Genomic DNA, 12,015 nt, shown 5'->3' on the forward strand with positions numbered 1-12,015 from the left:
CGTCAAGGTTGTATATTGTCACCTTGCTTATTTAACTTCTATGCAGAGTACATCATGAGGAACGCTGGGCTGGAAGAAGCACAAGCTGGAATCAAGATTGCTGGGAGAAATATCAATAACCTCAGATATGCAGATGACACTACCCTTATGGCAGAAAGTGAAGAGGAACTCAAAAGCCTCTTGATGAAAGTGAAAGAGGAGAGTGAAAAGGTTGGCTTGAAGCTCAACATTCAGAAAACAAAGATCATGGCATCTGGTCCCATCACTTCATGGGAAATAGATGGAAAAACAGTGGAAACAGTGTCAGACTTTATTTTTTGGGGCTCCAAAATCACTGCAGATGCTGATTGCAGCCATGAAATTAAAAGACGCTTGCTCCTTGGAAGGAAAGTTATGACCAACCTTGATAGTATATTAAAAAGCAGAGACATTACTTTGCCAACCAAGGTCCGTCTAGTTAAGGCAATGACTTTTTCCGTGGTCATGTATGGATGTGAGAGTTGGACTGTGAAGAAAGCTGATCGCTGAAGAATCGATGCTTTTGAACTGTGGTGTTGGAGAAGACTCTTGAGAGTCCCTTATACTGCAAGGAGATCCAACCAGTCCATTCTAAAGGAGATCAATCCTGGATGTTCATTAGAGGGACTGATGCTGAAGCTGAAACTGCAATACTTTGGCCACCTCATGCGACGAGTTGACTCACTGGAAAAGACTCTGATGCTGGGAAAGGTTGGGGGCGGGAGGAGAAGGGGATGACAGAGAATGAGATGGCTGGATGGCATCACCGACTCTGTGGACATGAGTTTGAGTGTACTCCGGGAGTTGGTGATGGACAGGGAGGCCTGGCGTGCTGTGATTCATGGGGTCGTGGAGAGTCGGACACGACTGAGCGACTGAACTGAACTGAACTGAACTGAACACCTAAGATGGGCTTCCCTGGTGTCACAGACAGTAAAGAATCTGCCTGAAATGCAGCAGGCAAAGTTTCAATTCCTGGGTTGGGAAGAGTCTCTGGAAGGGGAAATGGCAACCGACTCCAGTATTCTTCCCTGGATAATTCCATGGACAGAGGAACCTGGAGGGCTACAGTCCATAGGGTCACAAAGAGTAAGACATGACTGAGCAAGTAACACTTTCACACACACTTCTCACACTTAAGATACTCAAAAGTGAGTAACCAAAAGAGTGAACATAAGTTACATTACTGGATTCTGCTGTCAGGAGGTACGGAGAGGAGATTAAGCCTCTGTCATCACTCAGACTAGTGTTGAGTGATGATGGCCGCAGATGACCACTTTGGTCCCATCTGACAAGAAGTGAAGTCTGGTCTGTAAGGATGGAGACTTACCCTTCAAAACTGACACAATCCATGACCTGTTGATCAGCCAGCCCAAAAATATCAGGTACAAAGTAGTGACACCACTGAAAGATTACTTTATTAGAAGAGTTATCTTTCTGCCAGAAAATGACAGATTGTTTTCTTCAATTTACATACAACGCTGAAACTTCTAGTTTCTCTGGATTTCCATTAAGCCTAATAGACATTCTGCTAACATTTTTAACTGCTATTTTAAAAATCAAAATGGCCACCAAATGCATAAAAAAGAGTTCTAAAACAAAATTAATACTCAGGGTCTAATATTCTGTTAAATAGAACATTCCCTGCTCTGTAAGAGAACATATTTTTGGAAATAACTAATTATACTTCCTCAGATTATAATGCTGATGCTGCTAAGTCACTTCAGTTGTGTCCAACTCTTTGCAACACATGGACTGTAGTCTGTCAGGTTCCTGTGTCCATGGAATCCTCCAGGCGAGAATACTGGATTGGATTGCCATGCCCTCCTCCAGGGGAACTTCCCTACCCAGGGATCGAACCCACATCTCTTATGTTTCTCGCATTTGCAGGCAGATTCTTTACCACTGAGCTACCAGGGATTTTACCAATTGCCTAGACATTTCAACCTAAGGATGTTCACGCTCAAGTGAAAAATACTAGCAATATAAAGGAGACTTAGATGTCTTGAAGTATCTAGTAAGGTATATAGATATACCAAAAAATATAAACAAACAATACCTCAAACTTTCAGAATATAAGATTTCTTTGTATCTTTACCATAGCTTACATCCCAAAAGAAGACTGAAATTTCCATTACAGTTTTAAAGGTAGTAAATGTGATATCCTATTCCACATTTCACTTAACATAATAAGTAAGAATTAGGATTTGGAAGTTAAGCTGCCTGGGTTCAAATTCTGATTACACCATTTATTAGCTCAGTTGGAAATGGCAACCCACTCCAGTATTCTTGCCTGGAGAATCCCATGGACGAGGGAGCCTGGTGGGCTACAGTCCACGGTGTCGCAAAGAGTCGGACACGACTGAGTGACTTCACTTCACTTCACTATCTCACTAAATTTCAAATTACTAATTTATTCTGGGCCTCAGTTGTCTCACTTATAAAATGGAATAATAATAAGAAGAACTAACTCAGGAATTTGTGAGGATATAAGGTATTTAAAATAGTATCTCATGAATATAAGAACTCAATATTATCCATCATAGTTTGTTTGACATAAGGTCATGAAAAGACTTTTATATTAGATGGCAATATGACTAGGTAACTATTTACAGGAAAATATCTCTCAGATGAGAATAATTTCCCAAGTTTCCAAAAGTGATATAAGTAAAAAGATAATAAAAACCATCTGCAAAGCTCATGCAGTTATCACACTATGATAGCAGCTATAAAAGATTTACATGAAATTGCGTAAATTACTGTTATAGTATCAAGAAAATGAGTAGAAATACCTAGTTAAAATCAATACATTGAATAGCTAAGAACTGGAAACAGCCCAAGTGTCCATCAACAGGAAAATACATAAACAATTACAGAGTCATGTAACGAATAATACTCAGCAACAAAAATTAGTAAGATTATGCTGTGTGGAAAAAGACTTACACAAAAGAGGGCATACAGTACGATTCCATTTATATGAAGTTCTAGAACAGGCAAAACTAACCTGTGATGGAAAATAATCAGAATAATAATTTCCTGTGGGGTGAAGAAGGGAATTTACTGGGATGGGACAAAAAAGATTGTGTTATACCTTGAGTTGCACGAGTGCGTACTTTTGTTAGAACTCAAAAGTGTGTGTATTTTTGTATATTTGTATTAAATTTATATATTTCATTGTATGTAAATTTTACTTCAAAAGAAAAAAATATTGAGCTTTACTTAGTGATATGCATGCTGAAGTATTTGGGAGGAAGTACATCCATGTCTGCAACATATGTAGAAATACATAAAAAAGGATGAGTTGATGGATGGATAGAGGGATGGACAAGAATAATGAAATGTTAACTGCAGGATCTAGGAGGTAGTGGCTATATGGGTGCTTACTCTGAAATCCTTTCAACTTTTCTCTATGTTCAAAAAGTTTCAAATAAAATAATTGAAAAATAAACACTTTATCTTCCTTACCAGCGCCTGGAGTTGTTAACAATCACTCCATTGTCTACGGAGAAAGTATCTGTAGGCAATCCAGCAATATTCCAGGCTCTGATTTTTACTGGATCACCCAAGGTCTTACTCAGTGAGAACTCCTCTGAACACGGGATTTTTTTCTCCTGTTAGAAATACACAGATTTATTTTTGACATTTTCTCTTATCTTGTTGATTAAAATATTTTTAATTAATATATTATTTGTTGTTAGACAGTATTTAATAATTCTAAAGAACTGAAAAAACTGAATGAAAAGGTGGACTATGGAAATATTTTACTGATCAAATAAGAAAAAAAACTTCATATTTTCAGTCATTTCTTTCCTTCTCTATTTTTATTATCATCCTTTCCCCCCAAATACCCCAACATATACTTTAAATGTTCTAAAAAGAAACTCTTAAGAAAATATAAAACCATTACCTTGCACAACATGCTCCAATCTTCTGTACATGTTTGTCGAAAGCCAGAAGTGAAAGCACCAAGGTAGGCTATTACTCCTGCTGATACTAAGACATCACCAGTCAAATTTTCATATACTATCTGAAGGTCATCTGCAGCTTGAGACCATCTGGGAGACCAATCAAAGGCAAAACAGCCTCACCAAAGAGAATGATTAAAGACAGTAATGCAATGGCCAGGGTTTTCTAGGCCAAATTCTATAACAAAATGTCATGAAAAGTTGGGTACTTGCTTATCTATAAAATGAGGAGGTTAGGTCCCTTCCAGCTCTAATATGCTATAATATATATTTATGTTTTACAAACAATAATTCACTTTTCATTATTAGAATATTATGCATTTCTTATAGGACTTGTTCTTTCAGGATAGGAAAACAGAAACAAAAAAAAAAATCACCAGAATTTTGTCTAATAATTTTATTCAGGATGATTTGGCCCAGTGGCCCTGCTATTTGTTTCTGAAAAACATAAGAACATTTGTAATTCATTACCAAAAATTACATTTAAGTTGTATAGCAGTTGGCATACTATAGCTAAGGTTGGTATCTTTTTCCATCTAATGAAACTTTTACCATAAAAAGTGCATTTCAAAACCATCTAATCTGCACTATGAAGTATTGTCAAAAGTATGTTACTTTATCATGCTATTCATTCAACAAATACAATTAATAGCTATGATAGTTGGCTGACTAGTATAAATAGATTAGAATAAAGCTAACTGGCTTTGTTATATCAAGTCAGTTATTTAAAATAAATTTAACAAAATGAACCATATATTCACTACTCCCTTCCAAACACTTTATTACAAAACATTTGAACACAAAATTGGAAAGAACCGCACAATGATCATCCACATAGTCACCACTAAGATTAAAACTTATCTTTAGCTTTATTTGCCTCTTTCTCTTTTTCTCTCTTTTAACATTTGAAAGCAAGTTGCAAACACCATCCTTGACACTGAAATTCTGTTAGGAGAAACCTAGCCAAGTGCTTTATAGACAGTCCCATATTCTTTACCAGCCATTTAAAAATCAGTAATCAAAACAAACAACTCACTCCAGTATTCTTGCCTGAAAAATCCCATGGACAGAGAAGCCTGGCAGGCTACAGTCCATGAGGTCACAAAGAGTCAGATATGACTGAAGCAATTGAGCATGGCATGGCATGGCAATCATACCCAAAATACCCAAAGAGAGTTGCATATTCAAGCCAGACATTTTAAAACATTGTTAAAATGAGTAGGAATCTGACCTCGATTTTTCTCCACCTAGTCCTCCAATTAGTTTTGAGGCTCTTTCAAGTTTCTTAGCACAAAGTTCCACCTGGTCTTCTAAACGAGCTTTTTCCTCAGTTTTCTCAAGAAATATTCCTTCTAAATTTTCCAAATGATGTTCTACTTCTGCTAGTTCTGCTCTCTTCTGATTCAAAAGCTCCATTGTCTCAGCTAAGGACTTCTGAGCTTCTGTTAAGCGGGCTTTCTTAGGAGCTACTACCTGTTTGGGAACAGTAAACGCAGCATTAACATGTACTATATAACACTGACAATCAACATAATCCTTTATAGATATCATGAATTTTAAATGTTTATTTATGATTATAAATACATTTATTACTTATAAAAATAAATCATGCAAATTTTAAATGCTTTAAATCTTATATTTTCATATGCAAATAAAGTAAAATATATTTCTATGTCTCATGAGAAACACTGGCCTGGAAGAAGCACAAGCTGGAATCAAGATTGTCAGGAGAAATATCAATAACCTCAGATATGCAAATGACAAACCACCCTTATGGCAGAAAGTGAAGAGGAACCAAAAAACCTTTTGATGAAAGTGAAAGAGGAGAGTGAAAAAGTTGGCTTAAAGCTCAACATTCAGAAAACTAAAATCATGGCATCCAGTCCCATCACTTCATGGCAAATAGATGGGCAAACAGTGGAAACGGTGGCTGACTTTATTTTGGGGGGCTCCAAAATCACTGCAGATGGTGATTGCAGCCATGAAATTAAAAGACGCTTACTCCTTGGAAGGAAAGTTATGACCAACCTAGATAGTATATTAAAAAGCAGACATTACTTTGCCAACCAAGGTCCATCTAGTCAAGGCTATGGTTTTTCCAGTGGTCATGTATGGATGTGAGAGTTGGACTGTGAAGAAAGCGGATCGCTGAAGAATTGATGCTTTTGAACTGTGGTGTTGGAGAAGACTCTGGAGAGTCCCTTGGACTGCAAGGAGATCCAACCAGTCCATTCTAAAGGAGATCAGTCCTGGGTGTTCATTGGAAGGACTGATGCTGAGGCTGAAACTCCAATACTTTGGCCACCTCATGCAAAGAGTTGACTCACTGGAAAAGATCCTGATGCTGGGAGGGATTGGGGGCAGAAGGAGAAGGGGACAACAGAGGATGAGATGGCTGGATGGCATCACCAACTCGATGGACATGAATTTGAGTAAACTCCGGGAGTTGGTGATGAACAGGGAGGCCTGGCGTGCTGCGATTCATGGGGTCGCAAAGAATCGGACATGACTGAGCAACTGAACTGAACTGATCTTATAAAATATATAAAATCATCCTGGACCAGCAAACTTCATCTATAATATAGGCAAGTTAGGAAAATCCCATGGAGAATCCTGGTAGGCTACAGTCCATGGGGTCACAAAGAGTCGGACAGGACTGAGTGACTTCACTTCACTCTAATAATATGTCACAATATGTAGCAAAACAGCATAATATGTAGCAAAATATCTCAATACAATCAGGAGTTGCCTTTGAACAAAACAGAAAAACATGTAACAGAAATGACAAACGCTTAAAAATACATGAATGTGCTACTTATTTTTTTTTGGCATTTCCAAGGTTTTGATTTCCTTCCCAGTCAGCTGAGGATTACATTTGCCTTGAGGAGATTAAGACAGTAGCAGTCATACAAAGAGAAATAAAGACTTGGTATTTAGATTCACTACTAAAATTGAATTTTCCTCAACAAATCGTGAAAACTGATGTTTTGTTGAGAGAAAAACAATTTTCTAAAGTTTTTATTTTATTATGCTCATCAGTATATGAAGAATGGGGTATGGCCAACTTAATTATACTTAATTTTACTGGTGTACTATAAGACACCAGTATAAGGAATTTACAAAATGACCAGAGAGAGTACATGTCCATTTGAAAGAAGGTAGACCCAAGTCTACTGACACGTTGCCATGAGTGAGCTGAAGGCTAAGAGGAAGACTGAAGTAAAGAATCAGATATGATTGACCTGCTTTCTCTCCTCAGGGCAGAAATCCTGAAAGGAGAATGCGTTAAATAGAAATTAGGAAGCTCTTCTTCCTACTTTGGACTTTAGAGAAGAGCTTGCTGGATATCTCCCTTCAACCTTTCCATAACAACACGAGGCAGGTGCACTGGAATTTAAATAGTGTGGAGGTACAGGGTGGGAAGTCAGAAAAGAACCTGAATACCTTAGATTCTCTGCTTTATAGAAAGAATCCAGAATATTCCACATGTCTAGTGGGACATGCAGAAACAGGCTGAGTTGACAGTTTGCAGACCTGCTAGGATTATTATGGGGAGTAACAAGATGTTCAAATGGAGGAACATTCAGATAGAATTAATTTTATTTCTTTAACAGGTGTATAATGGTCTACTCCTCCGAAACGAACAAAATCCATACCTCTCTACAAGGACCTCATTAGGAATATCTTTTCAATTGTTATAGCCTGATTACTCATTCTATACTCTAAGGTTTTTCTAAACAAATAATATCATGTATTTCCATGGGCATTTTTATTTATATTTTCTGCTCCCCTTAGTAGAATTTTGCAAGTTACAGAGGGCAAGGCCAGTGCTTCCTTGGTCCTTTGCTAGTCAAATTTGCAAAGTGCTCTTTTTTTAATTGAAGGATAATTGTTTTATAATATTGGTTTCTGCCATATATCAATATGAATCAGTCATAGGTATACATATGTCCCCTCTCTCTTGAAGCTTTCTCCCAGCCCGTACAAAATGCTCTTAACCATTCTCTGCTCTCCTGTAATTTGGCCCCAGGGAGTACTCCAAAAAAAACTCCCTATCACTGCTTGAGTCCATGCTTCTCCTCTTAACCCTACTGGAATTTCTTACTTCTGACCTCTGCATCAAGATTTTCATCTGCCACTTGGTCTTTGATGTTTGGATTTTTCTTTGCTTCTGATGTCTCCCCATAAAACTTAATTCTCTTTCGCCCCAGGTCCCTGTAACTATAGGTCAGTCTGGCCAGTTCTGTTGATCTCCCTGCTCTCATGTATACTGGTCCCAACAGGTTATGTCACACGTAAGCTTTCTCTCCATCCACTAGACACTCAATTAACATCTGATGATTATTCTGTCCACAGAGTGGCAAAGAGTTGGACATGACTGAGTGACTGAACTGAACTGATTATGTTGGAGCAGGACAAATTCTCTGTAGGATCACTTTTAGAAGCTTCTGAACTAGTAAATAAGGGCATAGATCTTTTATTATGAACAAATTTATTTTAATTTTCCTTTTTTCGCCGAATATTCGTTAATACAGTGAATTCAAAACATCACTTTTTTTTTCAATGGAAGAAAGAACTTCGATCCTAAAATAACAAATTAAAAAAAACCATTTAAAATCACAAACCTTTTTATTAAATATGAGGGGAAATGAGTTAGGCTGAACTCAACAGAAGCTAACCTTAGAGTTTTCAAAGGCATTGATTGGTTTGGTCCCTAAGTCATGTCCGACTCTTGTGACCCCATGGACGGTAGTCTGCCAGGCTCCTCTGCCCATGGGATTCTCCAGGAAAGAATACTGGAGCAGGTTGCCATTTCCTTCTCCATTTCAAAGGCATAGATTTTAATTTATGGGAATATTTCAATAGAAAATGGATGTGCTGATCCTCAAAATACCTTTGCAACTCTGTCATACACTTCCATAGCCATGATCCACTTACACAAACCCTCAGCTGCAGAGGAAGCTTTAGCAACCTTAGGAGGATCAAATTCAGGGTTTGTTAAATATTCACCACGAATCTTCTGCATAATAGTCACCTGGGAAACAAAGATTTAGATATTAAAATTTCAACATATACCACACAATTGTTAGATGAAAAATTGATCATATATAGTTTAAAAAAGAGTGTATAAAAGTTATGTTGTCTTTAAAAACTAAAGTCAGTACTTCAAGATATTTTAAAAATAAGCATAATTGCAGCAGTCATATCTGTGAGCAAAATATGCAAATTTATTACAAGTAGACAAGATAGGTCTTCTAAAAAATTTAAAAGACCTTTGCAGTTCAGGAAAACATATGTAAATAAGGAAAAAGAACAACTAAACATAAATAAATAGAAGTTTGGATGAAAAAATATATACTTTTTATCTCAGAAACTTGTGTATCCAATTTGTTAAGAAATAAACTATTATAAGAAGATACTTCGAGAACTCTTTCATGTCAATAATACACTAAAACAGTTAACTTATTCAATGACTTTGGATGTTCTGAAAGAGGAGTGGTTTTATGCATTATGAGAATTCATAATATAGTCATTAATAAATATCCCTTTACTATTTTAATTCTACTGACACTCTGCTTACATTTTATATAATACTGAAAAATGTTTTTATATATCTTGGCAAAATTACATTTATAGAAAAAAATCCAATGAAACTCACCGGAATATTGTCCTTGTCATATTCTCTCAAATCTCTTAAGAAATTCATATCTCCCAGAAGTTTTTTGCTAGGTCCCCAGTAATCTAATATCTGTAAATAAAATTTACAGAAACATTGTATGTACAATTAAATATATTTTATATAAAACATTTCTTCTTGATGTTTAAGGTATACTAATCCAGAGAAACTATACACTGAACTTTCAAAATATCTTCTTACATGTCCTTGGAAATGAAATAAAGAGACTCCTCTCTCTGAGAACATGTTAAGTAAATCAAATATTTAAAATATGCATATGAATTTATATATTGAACTTATCATTAAAAATTAAATATTGAGGGTTTCCCTGGTGGTCCAGGGAACAGGGGTTAGATCCCTAGTTCAGGAGGATCCCACATGCCACAGAACAACTAAGCCCGTGTACCACGTCACAAGCACTGAGCCTGCGCTCTAAAGCCCTTGTTCCACAGCAAGAAAAGCCACTGCAATGAGAAGCCTGTGCACCACAACTAGAGAAAACCTGTGCACAGCAACAAAGACCCAGCACAGCCCAAAAAATAACTAAATTTTTCTAAAGTTTAATTAAAAAAAAAATAAAACACCGACAGGCAAAAAGTATGATTGCTTATTTTTAGAAAACTTAAGAAAAGCAACTGATACAAATACCATCAAAATTTCATGCAAGAAAAATTTTTTATTATTTCAACCTATATTTTCCTTTAATCTTGACTTTCAAATAATAAAGGTAGTGCTATAAACTGAAAGTCTGGGTCCTCTCCCCAAATTCCTATGCTAAAACCTACTTCCCAGTATAATAATTGGAGGTGGGGTCTTGGGAATGTGATTAAGTCATGGATGTAATCAGTCCCCTTATAAAATAGAGGGCAGGGAGCTCCCTCCCATTCCACCATGTGAGAACACCACAAGCAGACAGTAGTTTATAAACCAGGACTTGAACCCTCACCAGACACTGAGTCTACTGCAGGCTTCATTTTGGACTTACCAGCCTCTAGAAGTGTGAGAAATAAATGTTTTTTGTTGATAAGCCACCCCAATCTATGGTAATTTGTTAGAGCAGCCCAAATGGACTAGGACGGGTAGCAAACATTTTTATTATATCTTTATTATCTCAATGGAGGATAGAATGGGCCCCCCGCAAAAATCCCAGTTCTCCAATTCAAGGATTCAAATTTAGTTATTGTAAAAACTTGAAAGGAAAAAGAAGAAAACCCTGAAAAGAAAATAAGTCTATAAATTTAGTTTAGGATAGATGTTATGCCTTTCTTTTTAAGGGATATACTTTTGAAAAACAACTGTAATAATAACAGCTAACGTTTACTAATAAATCTATTTATTATCATTTATTATCACAGACAGCTTACTGTGTGAAAGGCCTTATACGTTAAGAGCTTGGTATATAGTAACTAATCCAATCCTCACGTTAACTTTGAGAGGAAAGTACAATGACAATGCTCCTTTTACAGAGTTCCACAGAGGTTAAGCACCTTCCCCAGGGTCACACTGCTATGAGGGTCAGGATACAGACATTCTGGCTCCCAAGCACATAGTTGTAACGACGTCACAGTACTAGTTACCTCAGCAGAATTTCTTGAATGCTTGGAAACAACACCTTTATAACCATGTCACATTCTTGAGGCTCTTAGCAAGAAAATCACAGCTAATCTTCCTGTTCATTCAACCCCACCCCAGTAGAGTGGCGAATCCTGCATAGGCAGAAAAGGAGGTGGGAACACTGGGACTACATTTCTCTGATATACTGCTTTCGGGCTTCGGTGGTGGCTCAGAAGGTAAAGAATCCACCAGCACTGTGGAAGACCTGGGTTCAGTCCCTGGGTTGGGAAGATCCCCTGGAGGAGGGAGAGGCAACCCACTCTAGTATTCTTGCCTGGGAAATCCCCACGGACAGAGGAAGCTGGCGGTCTATAGTCCACGGGGTTGCAAAGAGTCGGACGCGATTGAGAGACTAAACGCAGCACAGCATACTGCCTTCACTTTACCCTGGAATACATATACAATGTGTCTTCCTTGGACTGGGTACTGTTGACATTTCATTTGATAATAGTTGTTGTAAAGTGTTCTGTACATTCATGAATGTGATATAAATCTGTGTCTAGTTATTACCTTGCCTCCAGTTCCTGAAGGATCCGAAATTTTTTCTGGTTTTATATCTTTCATAACACAAACAGCAGCCATAACTAGTTTAACACCAGATGGAGGATTCTTCATTGACTTCACAATTGTAATGTCAGCTGGCTAAATCAAAAGAAAACAGGATGCCTTTAGGACAGCCTATTTGTAAATAATGACAGTTATTTTATAATGCTGGAGAGTAATAACAGCACTGATTTTCAT

General features: G+C 37.1%; 1 protein-coding gene across 1 annotated transcript in view; it reads right to left on the bottom strand.

The window, feature by feature from the left end:
- DNAH12 (dynein axonemal heavy chain 12) overlaps positions 1–12,015 on the bottom strand; it is a 182,956-nt gene that overhangs the window by 55,064 nt on the left and 115,877 nt on the right. Inside the window, exons 50-55 of the mRNA XM_088831634.1 lie at positions 11,785–11,916; positions 9,643–9,732; positions 8,878–9,018; positions 5,215–5,456; positions 3,926–4,073; positions 3,484–3,629 (exon numbers count right to left, since the gene is read on the bottom strand). Coding sequence (XP_088687760.1) covers positions 3,484–3,629; positions 3,926–4,073; positions 5,215–5,456; positions 8,878–9,018; positions 9,643–9,732; positions 11,785–11,916 — 899 coding nt within the window. The remainder of the gene's footprint in view (positions 1–3,483; positions 3,630–3,925; positions 4,074–5,214; positions 5,457–8,877; positions 9,019–9,642; positions 9,733–11,784; positions 11,917–12,015) is intronic.

The sequence above is a fragment of the Moschus berezovskii genome, chromosome 24 (genome assembly GCF_049115385.1).
Source record: "Moschus berezovskii isolate FMDL1 chromosome 24, NW_MosBer_1.0, whole genome shotgun sequence".
Taxonomy (NCBI): domain Eukaryota; kingdom Metazoa; phylum Chordata; class Mammalia; order Artiodactyla; family Moschidae; genus Moschus; species Moschus berezovskii.